Source organism: Eretmochelys imbricata, chromosome 1 (assembly GCF_965152235.1).
Source record: "Eretmochelys imbricata isolate rEreImb1 chromosome 1, rEreImb1.hap1, whole genome shotgun sequence".
NCBI classification, from domain to species: domain Eukaryota; kingdom Metazoa; phylum Chordata; order Testudines; family Cheloniidae; genus Eretmochelys; species Eretmochelys imbricata.
This window is the reverse complement of record NC_135572.1, coordinates 191,643,196-191,661,812: the sequence shown is the minus strand read 5'-3', so window position 1 is coordinate 191,661,812 and position 18,617 is coordinate 191,643,196. Positions and strand designations below refer to the sequence as shown.

At 37.6% G+C, this 18,617-nt stretch overlaps 1 protein-coding gene across 1 annotated transcript in view; it reads left to right on the top strand.

The window, feature by feature from the left end:
• EPHA3 (EPH receptor A3) overlaps positions 1 to 18,617 on the top strand; it is a 297,851-nt gene that overhangs the window by 220,280 nt on the left and 58,954 nt on the right. The window contains exons 6-9 of the mRNA XM_077807293.1: positions 6,130 to 6,254; positions 10,780 to 10,942; positions 15,550 to 15,652; positions 16,125 to 16,192. Coding sequence (XP_077663419.1) covers positions 6,130 to 6,254; positions 10,780 to 10,942; positions 15,550 to 15,652; positions 16,125 to 16,192 — 459 coding nt within the window. The remainder of the gene's footprint in view (positions 1 to 6,129; positions 6,255 to 10,779; positions 10,943 to 15,549; positions 15,653 to 16,124; positions 16,193 to 18,617) is intronic.

The following is an 18,617-nucleotide window of genomic DNA, read 5'->3' as shown; positions in this document are numbered from 1 at the left end:
ATTCTCTCTAAAGCACTAATTTTCCATCCATGCTACCTGAACTTACTTGGAGTGCTTTATCTTTAAAGATACAGGACCAACTTAAGCCCTGATATAAGTGGGTGCATCGCCATTGGAAGACAGTGGCCCATACCCTTTTTAGATCTAAATCCTACAGAACTTTGAGATTTTTAATAAAATGTAATTTGTGACCAGCAGGACTAAACAAGAAACAAGATGACTTTAAACATTTCACCAGTTGCATATACCTGGCTTCCCGGAGTTAATTCTGAACTTTCCCTCTCATAGGACATGGAAATTTAACTTACAGTATATATATCTGTAAACCAGTCACATATGAAAACAATAACCAAGGAATAAAAAAGTCAATAAGAAGATTTATATACAGCTGCTATTAAACTGGAGGAAAACAAATGATCTGTTGGGGTCAGTTTCTCTGGGAAATCAATTTCAGCAGAGTTTTATTGTCCTCTCTGCTAGACCCTTCATGTTACTTGCTTGCACTTTTAACAGTTGTGAGTGAAGAGGTTTTTACACTTGTGAGCTTAAGCTCCCTGGATCACTGCAGTCCATACAATCTGTTACCTTTTCAACATCCATGTCCCCAGTTGCTACAAAAGTCCACCGAACAATATTGAATGCACAAAGTAAATTTCCCCTAGTAAACTTGCATCTTGTCTGAATTCCCCTAGTGTTGGGAGTCTGTGCATGTTAACTGCGTAGAGTGGTCAAGAACCAGTCATACAGTATATAGACAAATAATGTTATGGATGTATACATTGCACATGTGTATTGAAAATATACATCCTTCCTTACTCATGAAGGAAAATTAATCTTTCAGTACTCATTCATGATGTACATATGCAATAAGATTGTTATCAAAAAACAAAAAACCTACATTGTGAGAAAGTTAAGGTTGATAATAGATACATCACACCATCAATACAAACATTAGAACACTGATATATGGGGCTTTATCCAACACCCAATGATGCCCGTGGCAGTCTTAACATGGTTTTCAGTGGAAGTTTATTACAAGTCTTAACCTAAACATTTTTCCAACAGTCTTTCCTTGAAATCTGTATACATTTTCCTAAGTAAAACATTTTCATTTAGATTACCTTTGAGTTGTGTTAAATGAATGTTTACACAATCCGTTCACAAAATGCCTGTTTTAGCAAACTGTACCGATAAAATTGTCTGTGTTTACATCAGCCCAAAATGCCCCCATTGACAAAGTATATTCAAAACATTCTAGCACTGCATGTTTTTGGCAGCATTTGAAGAAAGTAAAATCCAAATGGCATATTAAGAAATTGATTTTTTTTTGTTTGAAGCAGTTCTCCGCTGGTCCTGCTGATAGGACATATCTTTCTTCAGTCTGAAGTTATTCTAGTTATTAAGAATGTTCAGGTTGGAGAGAAATCCTAAAGCTCTATCTTCTTACAGTTATTTGAAGGACCTAAAGACTGATGTTCTCATTCTTTTTTAAAATAGTTTATACTGCCAATTACCTTTGACTGCCTGAATAAGGACCTAAGAAGTTTAAACTTGTCCCCTATTTCCAAGAACAGACTGGAAGCCCCATTCTGAGATTATATGGAAAATGGACAGAACATTTCTTTAGAAAGTAAATTGCTCTGTATTATTCTTTAAACTTCTCTCTGCCCCAAAACATGGAGAATTTAGTTTATCCTTTAAAAACAAACAATCCTTCCCCAAACTAGATAAGCTGTTTCCGTAGGAACTGGAGGTTAATATATATATTTTTAATGAAATAACATTTGGAACCCTTTTAGAGGGGGCAGCTTAGTAGTTTAAACATCAGGTTTGAAATTCCTGATTTTCCTGGCAAGTTAGGTTCAAGATCCTGGGATAACCAGCTGTAGTTAAGTAATATGCTGTAGACTGAAACCAGATGAAACCAGTACTTTGTGTGGACATGAAAGATCCATAGAATCATAGAACTGGAAGGGACCTCAAGAGGTCATCTAATCCAGGCCCCTGCACTCAAGGCAGGACTAAATTATCTAGACCATCTGTCAAGGTTCCTTCCCCACTCTGAACTCTAGGGTACAGATGTGGGGACCTGCATGAAAGACCCCCTAAGCTTATTCTTACCAGCTTAGGTTAAAAATTTCCTCAAGGTACAAACTTTGCCTTGTCCTTGAATCCTATACTGCCACCACCAAGCGTGTTAAACAAAGAACAGGGAAAGAGCCCACTTGGAGATGTCTTCCCCCCAAAATATCCCCCCAAGCCGTACAACCCCTTTCCTGGGGAAGGCTTGATAAAAATCCTCACCAATTTGTACAGGTGAACACAGACCCAAACCCTTGGAACTTAAGAACAATAAAAAAGCAATCAGGTTCTTAAAAGAAGAATTTTAATTAAAGAAAAAGTAAAAGAATCACCTCTGTAAAAATCAGGATGGTAAATACCTTACAGGGTAATCAGATTCAAAACATAGAGAATCCCTCTAGGCAAAACCTTAAGTTACAAAAAGACACAAAAACAGGAATATACATTCCATTCAGCACAGCTATTTTATCAGCCATTAAACAAAAGAAATCTAATGCATTTCTAGCTAGATTACTTACTAACTTTTTACAGGAGTTCTGAGCTGCATTCCTGATCTGTTCCTGGCAAAAGCATCACACAGACAGACAGACCCTTTGTTCCACCTCCTCCAGCTTTGAAAGTATCTTGTCTCCTCATTGGTCATTTTGGTCAGGTGCCAGTGAGGTTATCTTAGCTTCTTAACCCTTTACAGGTGAAAGGGTTTTGCTTCTGGCCAGGAGAGATTTTATAGCACTGTGGACAGAAAGGTGGTTACCCTTCCCTTTATATTTATGATACCATCCCTGACAGGTGTTTGCCCAACGTGCTCTTAAAAATTTGCAATTTGTCCAACCTAAACCACTCTTGCTGCAATTTAAGCCCATTGCTTGTCCTATCTTCAGAGGTTAAGAAGAACAATTTTTCTCCCTCCTTCTTGTAACAACCTTTTGTGTAACTGAAAACTGTTATGTCCCCTCTCAGTCTTCTCTTCTCCAGACTAAACAAACCCATTTTTTTCATGTTTTCTAGATCTTTAATCATTTTTGTTGCTCTTCTCTGGACTTTCTCCAATTTGTCCACATCTTTCCTGAAATGTGGTGTCCAGAACTGGACACAATACTCCCGTTGAGGCCTTATCAGCACAGAGTAGAGCGGAAGAATTACTTCTCATGTCTGGCTTACAACATGCCTGCTGATACATCCCAGAATGATGTTTGCTTTTTTTGCAACTGTGTTACACTGTTGACTCATATTTAGCTTGTGGTCCACTATGACCTCCAGATCCCTTTCTGCAGTACTCCTTCCTAGGCAGTCATTTCCCATTTTGTATGTGTGCAACTGATTGTTCCTTCCTAAATGGAGTACTTTGCATTTGTCCTTATTGAATTTCATCCTATTTATTTCAGGCCATTTCTCCAGTTTGTCCAGAACATTTTGAATTGTAATCCTATCCTCCAAAGCATTTGCAACCCTTCCCAGCTTGGTATCGTCCGCAAACTCTATAGGTGTACTCTCTATGCCATTATCTAAATCATTGGTGAAGATATTGAACAGAACTGGACCCAGAACTGATCCCTGTGGGACCCCACTCGTTATGCCCTTCCAGCTTGACTGTGAACCACTGATAACTACTCTCTGGGAACGATTTTCTAACCAGTTATGCACCCACCTTATAGTAGCTCCATTTAGGTTGTATTTCCCTAGTTTATTTTTGAGAAGGTCATGTGAGACAGTATCAAAAACCTTATTAAAGTCAAGATACACCACAGCCACTGCCTTCCCCTTATCCACAAGGCCTGTTACCCTGTCAAAGAAGTTTGTCTAACTGTATTTTTGCTGTGATTCAAAATTTCGCCTCCCATCTATTCCACACAAGTACCAGTGCATGTACCAGTTAACTGCTATGTATATATAGTTTCTAAGGTTCTTCCAGATCCATAGGATAGAGAGCTGTATACTTATAAATTGCTATTGGTAAATGCATAGCAAACGCTTTTCTAATAAACTGGTGTGAGATGTGTTACTTGTAACATCCATTGAGATGTATAAATAAGTTTAAAATAACTAACACACTGTTATAAGAAAGCCTTAACACAGCAGTGAAGTACATACGATTATTTAAGTTTGTCTCAACAAAACATTATAGTAAATCTTATGTAATTTATTAGAGAAAAACCATTTCTGTTAATCATTTATTAATTATTAATATTTTTTGAGTGTTAATGGAAAACATTACAGATGGTGTACTGGGTTGTATATGCTATTGAAAAACAAAAATGACAAATACCATGAATTAGAAGGGCATAAAAATGACTTACAAGGGCATAAAAGCAGCAAGCAGGAGGGGTTGACTTAACAGAGCACTTGCTATACTACAACAGTCCAAAAGGCTGATACTTTGCCTCTAGCAGTGGCCTATACTTATGAAAGTATGGAATTATTCAAGGATACACATTACAAACCAACCCTATATACCTCACTTAATGCTTTTTAACAAGCACAATGAGCTTGTAGATCTGGTCAGTGTAAGTAAAATTAAGTTAGACCCCCCCCACCCCCCGCCCAGAACTCTAGATTCATTAATAGCGTAACTACTGCAAGATAAAGGTTTACTTAGATTTGAATGAAAAGAGAGTATTTCTGAAATGCAAATGTTGTTAGGGAGTATATTGCAAAGAACGGGGTTGAATATAAAAATACAGTATATAGAGTACATACATTTGTCTGAGATGGATATATTTTTTCAGTGTTCCAGTCCTTTAAAGAATTTAGCAAAATCAAGTATGATTAGAAATGTGGGTTTGATTTATTTATGTATTTATTTATTTAATTTTTATGAGAACAATCTGTCTGGCATTTAGAAATTCTCCTGCAGCACTGGAAATCCAAACATAACAGCACTATGCTAATACTTGGGAATGGATAATAGCTGAAACTAACAAAAAGAAAAGGAGTACTTGTGGCACCTTAGAGACTAACCAATTTATTTGAGCATGAGCTTTCGTGAGCTACAGCTCACTTCATCGGAAGCTCATGCTCAAATAAATTGGTTAGTCTCTAAGGTGCCACAAGTACTCCTTTTCTTTTTGCGAATACAGACTAACAAGGCTGTTACTCTGAAACCTGAAACTAACAAATCTACCAACAGCAAAAATATCATAGTTGCTGAGTTACCTCTCCTAACTGATGATGGCCAATCTTTGAAAGAATGGATCCAGTGAAGTAAATGGAAGCTTTGCCTTAGATTTCAAGATTCCAGGATTTCAGTGCTGGTTTGGAAAAGATTCCAAAAAGTGGTGGTCTGAAGCTTAATTGAATTTTTTTATGTTGGAAATCTCATGAGATCAGGATTTTTACTGTCAGACCTCTAGTACTTCCAGGTTTTGGATGGTGGGTTAGTGGGTGGCATGCCATAGCTTGTCATCCATACTTGTGATTAATGTATCTCAGAAATAAAATTACTGGCAGTGTAAGTTAAATCACATGTACTTTGCATTTTAGATTTTTTATTTTAAAAGGAACACTGTAAAGGAAATGCGATGTATGTAGGAACAATTTGCATCAGGGGAATCCTTACCAAATACTCTCATAAAAAAGGATGTATTCTGCAATATGCTGCTGATTATTATTAACTATGGATACCATGAGACTCCTTGTATGTAATGTATTCCAGTCCTGTAGTATCCTTGCATATGAAAACGTTATCAATGAACTGCTGAGCCTGGTAATAATAATGCTGCAACATTATAACAAATAGGTAGTACCATTATTTGTTTTTTTTAAATATATCAGATGTATTTTATTGCTTACATTATAGTAGCAGATTGAAAACATCTGCTGTCTTGCCACTAGTCCACCAGTAACAGAAAGTCTCAGCTCACTTTCCTTCAGGCCAGTATGCTTCAAGACATGTGTACCAAGACTATAATCCAGCTGCTGAGTGTTGATACAGGGCCAGGCCTATACTCAGGAGTCTTTTAAATGGAAACAATACCTCCTTGCCAAGGATTAGAACAGTGATAAACTCCATTTGCTTTTTCTCTCTCCCCTACCTTCTTCTCCATACAGCCCCGTCCCCCATCACAATAATTAGGAAAGACCGGACATCCCGAAATAGTGTCTCTCTGTCTTGGCAAGAACCCGAGCAGCCTAACGGCATCATCTTGGACTACGAGGTCAAGTACTACGAAAAGGTGGGAGGAAAGGATTGAAGGGGAGGTGTGTGTAATGAAATCATTTCTTCTTCCCTTCATGAAAGCTGGGAGGATGCACCCATTCACTCACTCTCAGTGGCAACTAAATATTGACACTGTTCAATTTAATAATAATAGGGAGAATATGCTGAGAATCTGAAAAAAGTTGGTAAGTAGAGTTGTGCATCAAATTCATGTCAGAATGCTCCAAAATTAGTGTAGAAATTAAAACAGGTGAAATGTAAAGCAGCCTTTTTCTTCTCAGTTGTGTTTACTCAAATATATTATGTTTCAAATAAGCATGTACTAATGAGCTGGTGTTTCAGTGCAGCATAAACAATATTTTCACAAAAGTGAATTGAGAGGGATTAGATTTCTCTGTTTAGTGTCTTGTTTACAATTTACATCACTCCAGTAATGCACTGTAAAGACTGATAGACCCATTGTGAATGACTGAATTTTGCTAATTAGGGAATAAATGAATGCATGCAAAAGAAGGAAATAAAACTGGGGAAGTGCACCACTAAATATACTTCGCTTTATTTTGACAATAGTATTATATTTTAAGTGGTTTGTCGATACCTCGTATATTTTGTAAAGATAATGAAGTCTCAGGGCTTGTCCACACATGCAAATTTATCTGGAATAAAGAAGGGTGTAGATTTAAATCTGAATAACTCTTCCTGATTAACTTCATGTGTGGTCACTCTTATTCCAAAATAAGAATACCTTATTCTGAATTAGTTTAATTCAAGTGAATTAAACAAAGGGCTTGTCTCTACAAATACTTAGCTTTTGGCAAGCTGCCTACACAAGTGAATTTTTACCACTTTCCCCCATTATTGACATTGTAAAACGAACACAGCTACGGGAGGAGTACAAAATGAAGCCCCAGTTCCGCAAAGCACTTAAGCATGTGCTTGACTTTAAACATGTGAGTAGTCCCATTGTAGTCAGTGGAAAGATACATGTGCTTAATGTTAAGCACATGCTTAAATTCTTTGCTGAATTGTGGCCTAAAGGTCCAATCCTGCAAATCCTTACTTTCACAATTACTCATTCATGCAAATAGATCTTCTGAGTCAATATGTCTACTCACTTTTATTAAAAGTTTGCCACTCTAGGTCTTAAGGGTGCCCTATTTTGATGTACAAATATATAGAACCTGAGCATATATTGATATCTTCCAAACCAACTGTCTGGTTATTAAAATTATTTGGGGAGAAAATTTGCAACTTTTTCCACATGGGTAAACATATGTATATGTTACACAATGGCTGGTCATAATGACTTGCACAAACTGTTTTGAGAATGTACCCAGAAGTACCATTGATATATATGGCAACTAGGTTTTAATAGCAGTTTCACTAGATTAAGATAGATGTGCCCCCAACAGTGATATTGCCATTTGTGCAGCAGATTAATTTTAAAAAAGAAAAGATAAAGAACAAGAAAGCTGTTTGTGATCTTGAGGGTAGAGAGCAAGCTATATACAGTCGGATTTAAGTCACATTCAAATTCCAGCTCCCTCATTTTTGGGGCTAGGTCAGGTATGCGATGTGAATTTTCTGAGTGTTGTAATATTAGTGTACAGTTTAGATTCTAGATTAAGAGGAAATATTATTGCACTTATATATTGCTTTTGAAGAGGTTTCAACTTCTTTGTTCCTTATGTGTGCTACCCACAACAGTTACATAAGAATTCCTTCTAATACAGTATAAAGACTATGCATATGAAAAAAGAACATAGTCTTCACTCTCACAAATGTTGCCACTAAAAATGTTAAACTTAGCTGAAGTACCGTCAATAAAATATAGATTAAAATTGCACAATTTTCATTGCACATGAAATACTAACAGCAGCAGGATTTTCTCACCATTAAAGATGGTATCAGGTATACTATGAGGAAATGGTTATGTAGAATACACTTTGCGGGTCAAGTTTTTAATTCATCAACATACTGAGTGTTTGGTTGAAGTTCTGCCTGGCAAAGACTCTCTTTTCTTTTTGTATATTCTTGCTGCTTGTGGTGAATAGAGTGCAATATCTCTGAAGTTCTACTTCCTCCCACATGGAAGATAAACTAAGGCTTGTGTGTGGTGTAATGCTGATTTGATTACGATTAACATAAAAATTGACATATAAAACATATGTCATGTGCAGTTTACCATAAACTAAGATACTATAATATCCACCATATCACAGTTTTGAACATTTATTTACTGAGTAACATTGGGTGGTATTAATGGCTACAGCCATGACAATGTGTTCTCTTCTAAGGTGCATGGATGCATAAGGATATGTTTGCATTGCATTAAAATAACCTAAAATCATATCAAACTGACTATCCATTCAAACTAGATATACACATATCATATGGTATTTGATTTTTTTGTCTGTATATTTAAACATTGAATTAAAAGCTTTATTTTGTTAAGAGGGGCAGAAGTTCCAGATAAAATGAATTACAGATTTCTTTTTCATTCTTAGTCTGAAAGCAAGTGGACCATGAGAGAGGCTTTTGTAGATAATTTTTCAGGGATAAATCTAATCCAATTTTCACTCACAATGAGTCCTGTTTAAGACCCTGATTCTGGAAGGTACTTTATGTGAGTAGTCTTATTGATGTCAATGAGATCACTCACATGCTTAATGTTTGGTTCATGCTTCGGTACTTTTGTGAATTGGGATTTGAGTCTTTAAGGTGTGTCTACACTTCACATTAAGCTTGGGCTCACACTTGCGTTTGAAACCAAGCCCCCTTCAGTCCACACAAATCAGTTTGACTCAGGTCCTAGGGGAGTAGGGGGTGGAGGGTGGATCAGAGGCCATGTCCCGCTGTGACTTGGGTCCAAGCCCTGACATTTTGCAGTGTGGACGCAGCTCAAGCCGCAGACCTGAGATAGGTCTGCGTAATGCAATATGGACATTTGTACAACTCTGAGACCTGGGCCCAGCAAATATAAAACCAGGTTTCAAATGTGGTATGGACGCTCAAGCACAGGCTTGGAAACGGCAGGACCACAAGCTCGGGTCTCACAGACCTGGGTTTACAAAGTCGTGTAAATATGCTCTACGGCAACCCTAGTTAATAGAAGTATTCACGTGAGTAAAATAAATATGCCTTGGCCCTGAGAGTATGTAGGGTAGTTTCCAAGCTCAGTATTGATACTTCAGTACTCAATTTAGTACTTTCATGGGTATATATAGTACCTTCCAAACTCATGTTGATGCTCTGTGAACTTTACAGGAAATGCAAAGCTAGGTGAGTATGCCTACTCTCAACACGCACCTGAAATTCAGTTCAGCTGGCAAAACTCAGTGAACCCAGCAGAGTTTTGCTTTGAGTTTGAAGTCTTCCAAGCAATAAAGCAACTTTTGAAACAAACTAAAAAGGAAGTTCACATGAATCTCTGTGATCGAAAGCAGTTGAGTTCCTCACAGCTTCCCATATGTATGGCTTCTGTCCAGGCTTTTCCTAAGGTGGGAACCAGCTGTCATTTTTAGGAAGCCAAAAACACTGTTTTAGCACAGCACAGCCTTAGAACTACAAACAATATAAAGCAGCAAGTGTTTAAATCATTGGACTATATGGTTACAGGTGGGTCTGAGTCATTTTCTTAGCAGAATTAACTTTTTGCAAGGTATAAAATGTGCCCAAACTCACTAAGTTGTCAATTTCTACATACAAAACACTCTGTCATAAAAATAAATAAATAAAACACTAATATAGAGATTAGTGGGGGGGGGGTTTCTGACACAGTGCTTTTTGTGTGTGTATATGTGTATGTATACACACAAATGTATATATACGCACATATAGATAGCTAGATATGGATATTACACATTATTCTTTGGCAAAGAGGAAAAAGAGTGGATACATCTTACCTCTCTGATTCTTACAGCCCAGAATTCACTCAGGCAAAGCCTCCACTGCCTTTAGAGTGTTTTGGCATGAGAGAGGACTGCAAGATCAGGCCCAGAATTTAAGTGCCATATAGTTCTTATTAACCTGTGTGTAAAACTAAGGTAAAGTTCCTTAGTAGTATTCTTATTGCTATAAAGGTAAAAAATGACTTGTAAAACATATAGCAGTAAAAGCTGAGCCAAAGCTATAGGGCTGCAAGGCACTAAAGGTTTTAAATGGGCTTAAATTGGCTTCTAATTTGGTGCAGTTGGAGTTGCTAGGTTTTATGGGTTTTAAGTAACGTTTTTATTGTCATTTTCATGTAACAGTACAAGTGAATAGTATAGGCGAAGCGATAGCAAAATGTTAAATAAAATGTCTCATAAATAGAATATATAGTACCAGGTAAAAGAATCCCTAATGATTTGAGATTCTTGCTCATCTGCAGATCCATGATGATTTAAATTGCATGGCTGCACAAAGTTTACTTAGTTCGTAATTGTTAGTACTGAAAAAACCTGACAATGCTATCCGGGTAATATTGTAGTAAATACGGTGTTGCTTTAATTGATTTGCAGTACGTTGTGTTTTAATGTAGCAGTTTTTTTTCCCCAAAGCAGGAACAAGAGACAAGTTATACTATTCTGAGAGCGAGAGGCACCAACGTTACCATCAGTGGCCTCAAACCTGATACCACCTACGTCTTCCAAATCCGAGCCCGGACAGCAGCTGGATACGGAACAAACAGCCGCAAGTTTGAGTTTGAAACCAGTCCAGATTGTATGTATTATTTCAAATGACTTTAAGTATTTTCCTGCCCAATAATGGCTAGCTTCGTTCCCTCCCTAGTTTGGTTTAGCATATGTGATTTGTAACTATTTATTATGTGTCTCTTTGGGCACTATTACTGTATAATTTTATAGTTTATCATTAAAATTGAAATATGCTGTGAGGAGTATACTGAAAATAGCACAGGTGATATTTTCTTCCATTCCCTGTCCTATCTTATTCCTGTTTCCAGAATTAATATGATCCTATGCTCGATGGCAGCTCCTGCTGAGAAAGGAAGTCTGATACGGTAACAATAATGTCACAATATTCCAAGCTTGTTGCCTCACTCTGCGAACTATAAAAAGTCTGTGCTCCAAGAGAATGAGGGTCTCATTTTTCCTCTATTCCCATAAATCAGTGCATAATTCTCCTCATCACCGCGGAGCATAGCTGCTTGCCTTAAGTAGCCATGAGGTGAATTTAGTATAATCAGGAGAGGAAGGATGGTGTTTCACTTAAACCCCGGGGCTGGATTTAGACAATCGAGGTTCTATTCCCATATCTGCCACTAAATTTCTGTGTGACCCTTAAGCAAGTCATTTAATGCTGTGACTCAGTTTTCTCTTTTATAAGGTGGAGACAATACTTATCCACCTGACAGTTGCAATATGAGGCTGTGGTGTTTAGATGTTTAGAACTGGGAGCACTGGCTGTTGGGAGTCTGAAAGGACAGGAAACAGGAAGGGGGCGGGGTTGAGGAGGCTGAGTGAGAGTTACCGAGGGTGCAGCAGCAGCTTGGTAAAGAGGTTTCCACTTTAAAAATAAAGTCTTGTTGAAGTTTGTTTGTACCTTGCCTGGTTGTTACAACAGAGGCTTAATCATTAGCCTTTATGAAACACTTTGAGTATTTTAGATGGAGCTACCATAGAAGTACAACGTTGAGTGATTATTTTATTTGTTCCATTAGCACTGAAAGAGCTGGTCCTATCTGAAGTTAGAAAGAGCAATTTTAAAGACTTTGAGATGTTTTTAAAAGAAACCCTGAAAGTTATGGTGTCCAGTGTACCTTTCCTGATGTTTCTCCTCTAAGGAAACTTTGGGCCCAGTTTTCAAATAGAGGGTCAGTAACCTGACCAAATATTACATTTCAATTCTAAGGGCTGGTCTACACGTAAAACGCTGTAGTGGTGCTACTATGCCGATGGCAGCGTTTCTTCTGTTGGTGTAGTTAATCCACCTCCAGGAGGGAAAGTCTATGCTGCAAAATTAAGTTGATCTAAGTTAAGGCAACATACAGCCACTGCAGTAATTTAATTGCTTTTGCATGTCCACATTACGCTTCTTGTGCTGGCGGTACACGTCCTCGCCAGGAGCACTTGCACTGATTTAACTCTTAGTGGGGGCATTGTGGGATGGATTCTGAAAGGCACTGACGCTGCATTGACCTAACTGCATCGACTTAAGTGCCGTGACTCTCATGCAGGTGGAATTAAGTCGGTGCAGTGGACAAGTTACATTGGTGGGAGCTACATTTTCATGTAGACAATTGCAGTGTTAGGTCGATGTAAGGCAGCTTACATCGACCTCACTTTGTAGTGTAAATTAAGGCTGAGAGTCAGTAGCTATGTTGAAGGGAGAACCCCTCCCGTCGACATAGCACTGTCTACACGGTGGGTTAGGTTGGTATCACTGGTTCACTCGGGGGGTGGATTTTTCACACCCCTAAACAACATAGTTATACTGATGTAAGTTTATAGTGTAGACTTGGCCTTAGATCAGTATGTAGGCACACAAGATGTACGTTTAGATGCTGATTCAGCAGAGTACTAAGTATATATCTTACATTAAAAACAAGTTATTCCATTGAAGTCAATGCCGAATCGAGACCTTAGATACTTAGGCCCCAGTCAAGCAAACATTTATGCACATGCATAACTTTGGTCACATGAGTAATACCAGTTTACCTTTGCACACATGAATAGTCTGCAGTGAGTCACAATGAGACTCTTTGCATGAGCAAAATTATCTATTCGGGGACTTAGAATGCTCTATTTCAGTGCAGCACTCTTCCATGTTTGAAAATTGAACTGCGAATACCCCTTCATTTTTGCTTGGAAAAACACTTTGATCTGCACAGCTAGAGATGGGTGTAGGGGAAAAGTAATAAATGGGCTTTATTTGAACATGAAACTTTTTGCCAAATGATTTTCTTTTCTTTTTTTAAAAAAACTGTTCCTTTTTTTTTTTACAGTAACTTCAGAAGAAAAGTTTAGCTTGGTTTTCCTTAGCCCAGTTGTCAGTTTTTGTTTGTCATTTGTCATCTGTTATGTGGCCCTTTCAGGCAATATGGCCATTTTCCACTGATTATTTTCCAGGGTGTTTTGCCTTGCAAGTTTTGACTAGTCAGCTTACTAACAGGGTGGATTTTTTTCAGAAATGATGAATTTCAAATAGTTAAACCCCCGCTCCTCCCCCCCCCCCAAAAAAAAGCTTATTAAAAAAAATCCAGCTGAAAGTTTTGCAAAATAAAATTTCAGTCGGTGAATGGAATGAAAATGCTTTCAGAATGGTCACCCTTCCTGCAGAGTGCAGAGTACCTATTCCAGACCAATCAATGCACAATATACATGGGAGCAAAGTTGCACAGACCTTATACTGGTCCTGTGCACAGGGGCAAATTACACCCTCTGAGCATAAAACAAACATCCAGTGTAAGAAGTTCCAAGAGAAATTAAATTGTTTTTACAGTAATGTAATAACATAATCCAATTTAATGAATTAACTCTTCTCTTGTGGGGTTGTATCCCGCACACTTTTACTCACATAAGTATCCTGACTGAAGTCATTGGCACAGTTAATGTAAGGACTACTGAAATAAGTAAACATTTGCAGGTATGAGCCCTTTATTTGTAGTTGGGGCACTAGAGAAGTTAAGCATGTGCTCGAGTGCTCTGTTAAACTGGGGCCTCTATTCTCTCTGTGTTTTATAGTGACTTTCAAAAGACATTTGTTAGAGCTACCCATCCAAATTTTAGCTCTATCACTGCCTTTGTTCACCCTAGATATTAAAGCTGACATTTTCTCTACTAGGAGCTGCAGGTGCCCGCTAACTCTAAAAGTTAGATTGTTTATTTTGGTGCCTAAATATGGATGTAGGTGCCTACGCTTTGGCTTCCAGGTTTGAACATCTGGGCCAGAGACTTCCCCGCTACAGTATGCATGAAATTTTGGGGGGAAAATTTCAGCTCTCTAAATATAATCCTATCCAGCGTTCAGCCATGATTAATTTGCCATACCTATGAATTTGAAGGTGTGTGTTGTGGGGGGAGGATTCCAAAGGCATAACACAAGATTATACCACAGATACTGTAGTGGTAAATTTTACTTATGGACTTGTAATAAGGATTGAGAGTCTGAGGTTTAAGAAGCATTCTGTTCAGAGACGACAATGTCCTAAAAATAAACACAGAAATTTAGCAAGAAGCCAAATGGTCTTGCACTTGACATGTTTGAATGTTTGAGGTATGTGAGCTGTTTTTTCACCCAGCTCTTATTCTGGGAAATAACTGAGCTCCTTGTTTTAAAATCACTTAGTTTCAAATGATTATTGTGGTGACTTTCAGCTTTTAGAATAACGGACAAACCAGGAGTACCTAGGAAAAGTCATTAATGGTAGCAATGATAAGGGGGAAAAGATCACTTCTGTTCATTTTAGGTTGTTTTTAACATGATTAAAATATATACACTTTGAAGATGCCACTGTAAGATAAATAGAAGGAAGCTGACCAATACCTTTGGAGAAAAGATTACAGGCCACAACTATAAATAGCTGTACATTTTATATAGGTAGATATGAAATCTTCCCAAAGTTTGATCACAATTACTAGGCTACCAAGGCCACACAAGCCCTGTTGTGTGTCTCTAATCTGTGGAACATGAGGTAGGTCATACCCATAATGCATAGTGACTTCTTTCCATGTGGAGACTGAGCCATCACTGAGGAGTTCTTCCCCATTGAACCTCATAGTGAGTTGCTTCCCTGAATTCATTTATAGATTCTTACCATCTTGGAGCTCCTTTTCTCCATTTCCCTCTGCTCAACAGCCCACAAACTTGTTGCCCCAATTCTGAAGAGCATTTTTCCCATCCGGTTTCTTCCCAAATGTAAAATTAGGATAATAATCCCTTGCCTCACAAGGATATTATGGGGCTTAGCTCACCAAAGCCCTTTGAGATCCTCAGCTACAATATCTTATAGAAGTGTGAATAATAATGATAGATATTGACTTGCTTGGACTTCTTCCCTAAAAATGTCATCCTTCCTCGGGAATGACAATCATAGATATTAGCCATGGCAGCTTCCATAACAATAACAACAATAATTATTATCAGCAAAAACCTTTGCAAACTGGCAAGGCAATGAGGGGAAACTTTCCCTGTCTCTCCATATGTTTGTATATAATGAAGAATTACTTAAGAATAGGGCAGGAAGATGTTTTCAAAGCTCAGAACAAAGCAGTGGTTACCTAATTTATTAGCTGCCCAGGGTTTGTATGCTGTAATGTGTTTAATGCCATTTTGTTTTATTTTATTTGCATTATTTTTTAACTTTCCAGCATTCTCCATCTCCAGCGAAAATAGCCAGGTTGTAATGATTGCCATTTCAGCTGCAGTAGCAATTATTCTCCTCACAGTCGTGGTGTACATCCTGATTGGGAGGTTAGTTCATCATCTGTCTTACACATTTACACCTATTTCCATTTTCCATCATCTGCCATGGGGACTTGATGAGCAGAGTCAATCAAATGCTGTCAGGCATTAAAATAGTTGGACTTCATCTTCCCCTCGTGTGCAGCCTACCAGCTCAGAGCACTGTTGCATACTCTGTAATGAGCCTGCTAACAACAGCAGCACCAATCATATAGTAGTTGTTAAAAAATGCTACAGACACATTCTTAGGCAATTGTAGAACTAAATTGTAGGGGCCAAAAATCAACAAATCCTCTCGTTAGTCAATTTCCTTGAATTCCCTGAGAACATAGCTTGCCTCTGTAGGGTACAGAGAATGTAAATATCATTAAGCTTTCAAACAGCCATTTAATTGTTTAGGGAAACCATTTTATTCTGTTTCCATATGCAATTAGCATATAAACTTGTATATGTTTCTTCATTTTTTCTCTGTTGCTTGTAGATTCTGTGGCTATAACAAATCTAAACATGGTGCTGATGAGAAGAGGCTGCATTTTGGTAACGGACATTGTAAGTTACTGAAGACTTATAATTTCCTGTTTTACTAAGTGAATCCCAAAGACAACTGATATTTTTCAGATTAAATAAAAAGGAAACTAATAAACTGAAATGCAATTGGGAGGAGAGATTTTTTTTTTTTTTTTTGTGGAGAAGAGTTCTCCCCACTAATTAATCTTTGTTTCAACCTCTTTCCTCCAGGGTCAGATTAGTAATGAACAAAATAGTGTTGGCTGTTCTCAAATGATACATATGATTCATAATACTACATTGATTAAGCTGTGCATTACTGAAATGCGAAGCATAGCTTCAACTGCCTTATTATTAACCACTGGTGAAATCTAAATAACATTTTTCCTAAGCAAAAAACAAAATCAGTGAATCCTATCTTGACCAACAAAAACAGTTTGCTTGACAAAATTGGTCTGCTAATAAACTTCCATTTGAATTAGGTTCAATTTATTGAAAGAGATTTTGGAGCAGTTTCTGAAGACAGGAAAGCCTACTAAGTGTGCTGTCATTTACAAATTTCACTGTGCTTAAAGAATATGTTCTGTGTAATGTCTTAATGCATGGAAGCCAGCTGACAAGAGTGAAGCATTTAGTTGTGCTCTCTTAGGGCTTGATACAAAGCCTATTGAAGAGAATGGGAGTCTTTCCATTGATCTCAATAGTCTTTAGATCAGGGCCTTATTTTACAATCACCAAATAGTGATTTATAAAGATACAAGATCTTGCCTGGTCTTAGGCCTGTTTTGGACATGCTTGTAACATCTTAAAGCTAAAAGAAAAGGAGTACTTGTGGCACCTTAGAGACTAACCAATTTATTTGAGCATAAGCTTTTGTGAGCTACAGCTCACTTCATCAGTGAAGTGAGCTGTAGCTCACGAAAGCTTATGCTCAAATAAATTGGTTAGTCTCTAAGGTGCCACAAGTACTCCTTTTCTTTTTGCGAATACAGACTAACACGGCTGTTACTCTGAAACCCATCTTAAAGCTAATTACTCAAGTGTTTAAGATTCTGGCAGAAAAGAACGTGTTTTTTGAAGCCACAATTCATAAACAGTTTCAGTTTCTCATGCACTTAGTCCATTCTGAGAATAAGTGCATAGTCTGTTTTTAAACAGCTTCATCTACAAATGAAGGCCCCTACACAGCACTATAAAGAATATGGTATCTTGTATTTATATTGTGTAGTAAATTGCCATTTAAGGTTATTTTAGTTTATGGCTGAATGGCTTTTCTCTTTGTGTACCCTTTTGCACATAGCAGTGACATTACCATCTTCGCAAGACAGTGGTTTGGTGTAGTAGGTAGTAGTATCCCAAGTAAAAATTAAATTACCTTTTCCCACAGTAGAGTTCCCTTGCACTACCTGGAAATTAGAACTGCTTCCTAATGACAGTCACAATGGGGCCTTTGATGCTTGGAAGTTCATATTATACTTTTTGTCTGGAGCCATCTCTTCTCCAATAATCGCACACACTCACGCTCTCTCTCTCTTTCTGTCTCTGCCTCCTGCCCCATTTCCTGGAACACACAGGCTGTGATATCAGATTGTTTAGTGCTGCATGTTGACAGCTAACAAACTAGGCTAAAACAATCTATATAGTTGTATGTGTCCCATAACATTAATGCTTCATCACTCAAATTTAATTAGGTTATAAAATAAAAAACACCATTAACTAAAAGTGTCATGGACAAATAACAGGTCAGGGTTTGCTCTCCCTACCCCCCCACAACGGAATGTCACAATCACTATTCTTAAACTTGTCAGTGCACTTAAATTCCTGTGGATTATACTGCTTTAAATTTGGCTTTGTCTATCTATGTACTGTGTTCTGAGTAGTGTCATGCTGATCCTGAGGATATGGTGAGAATCCAATAGGTCACGTATTCTGAGTTTTGATAAATTTACTGAGAAATATCCTAAAAGGAGTAACTGATTATACACACATATTATAGCTGTCAGGCTGTTTTTGTGTGTGTGCATGTGGCTGTTGAAACTTTATTTTTTTCTGCTATTTTACAGTCTTACTCAAAGAAACAAAAATTCTCTTGTATTAACTGCGAGAGGATAAAATAACTTCCATGGCTGTCATAAACTTTCTGCATTTTAAATACAGCAGCTGGTCTATTTCAGTCAGTTAATTCTGAATTACTTTTAAAAAAAAAAAAAAAAAAAAAAGCTCCAGCCATGAACTATTCCCTGTAGCCTTATTACAAATCCTATAATAGTACCTCAAAGGACAAGAAATGTTTCACCTATTCAGATCCTCTCCCCTTGCCCTCTTTAGCTAGGCCCTTTCTACCTTTTGCTACCCTTAGGGCAGTTCATGCTGGTAAAATGGAAATGTAAATTATTATGTTTGCCCAGAATGAGCTGTAAAGTAGCACAGCTTAACACATGTGCATGTGTTTATTATCTGTTTTTCA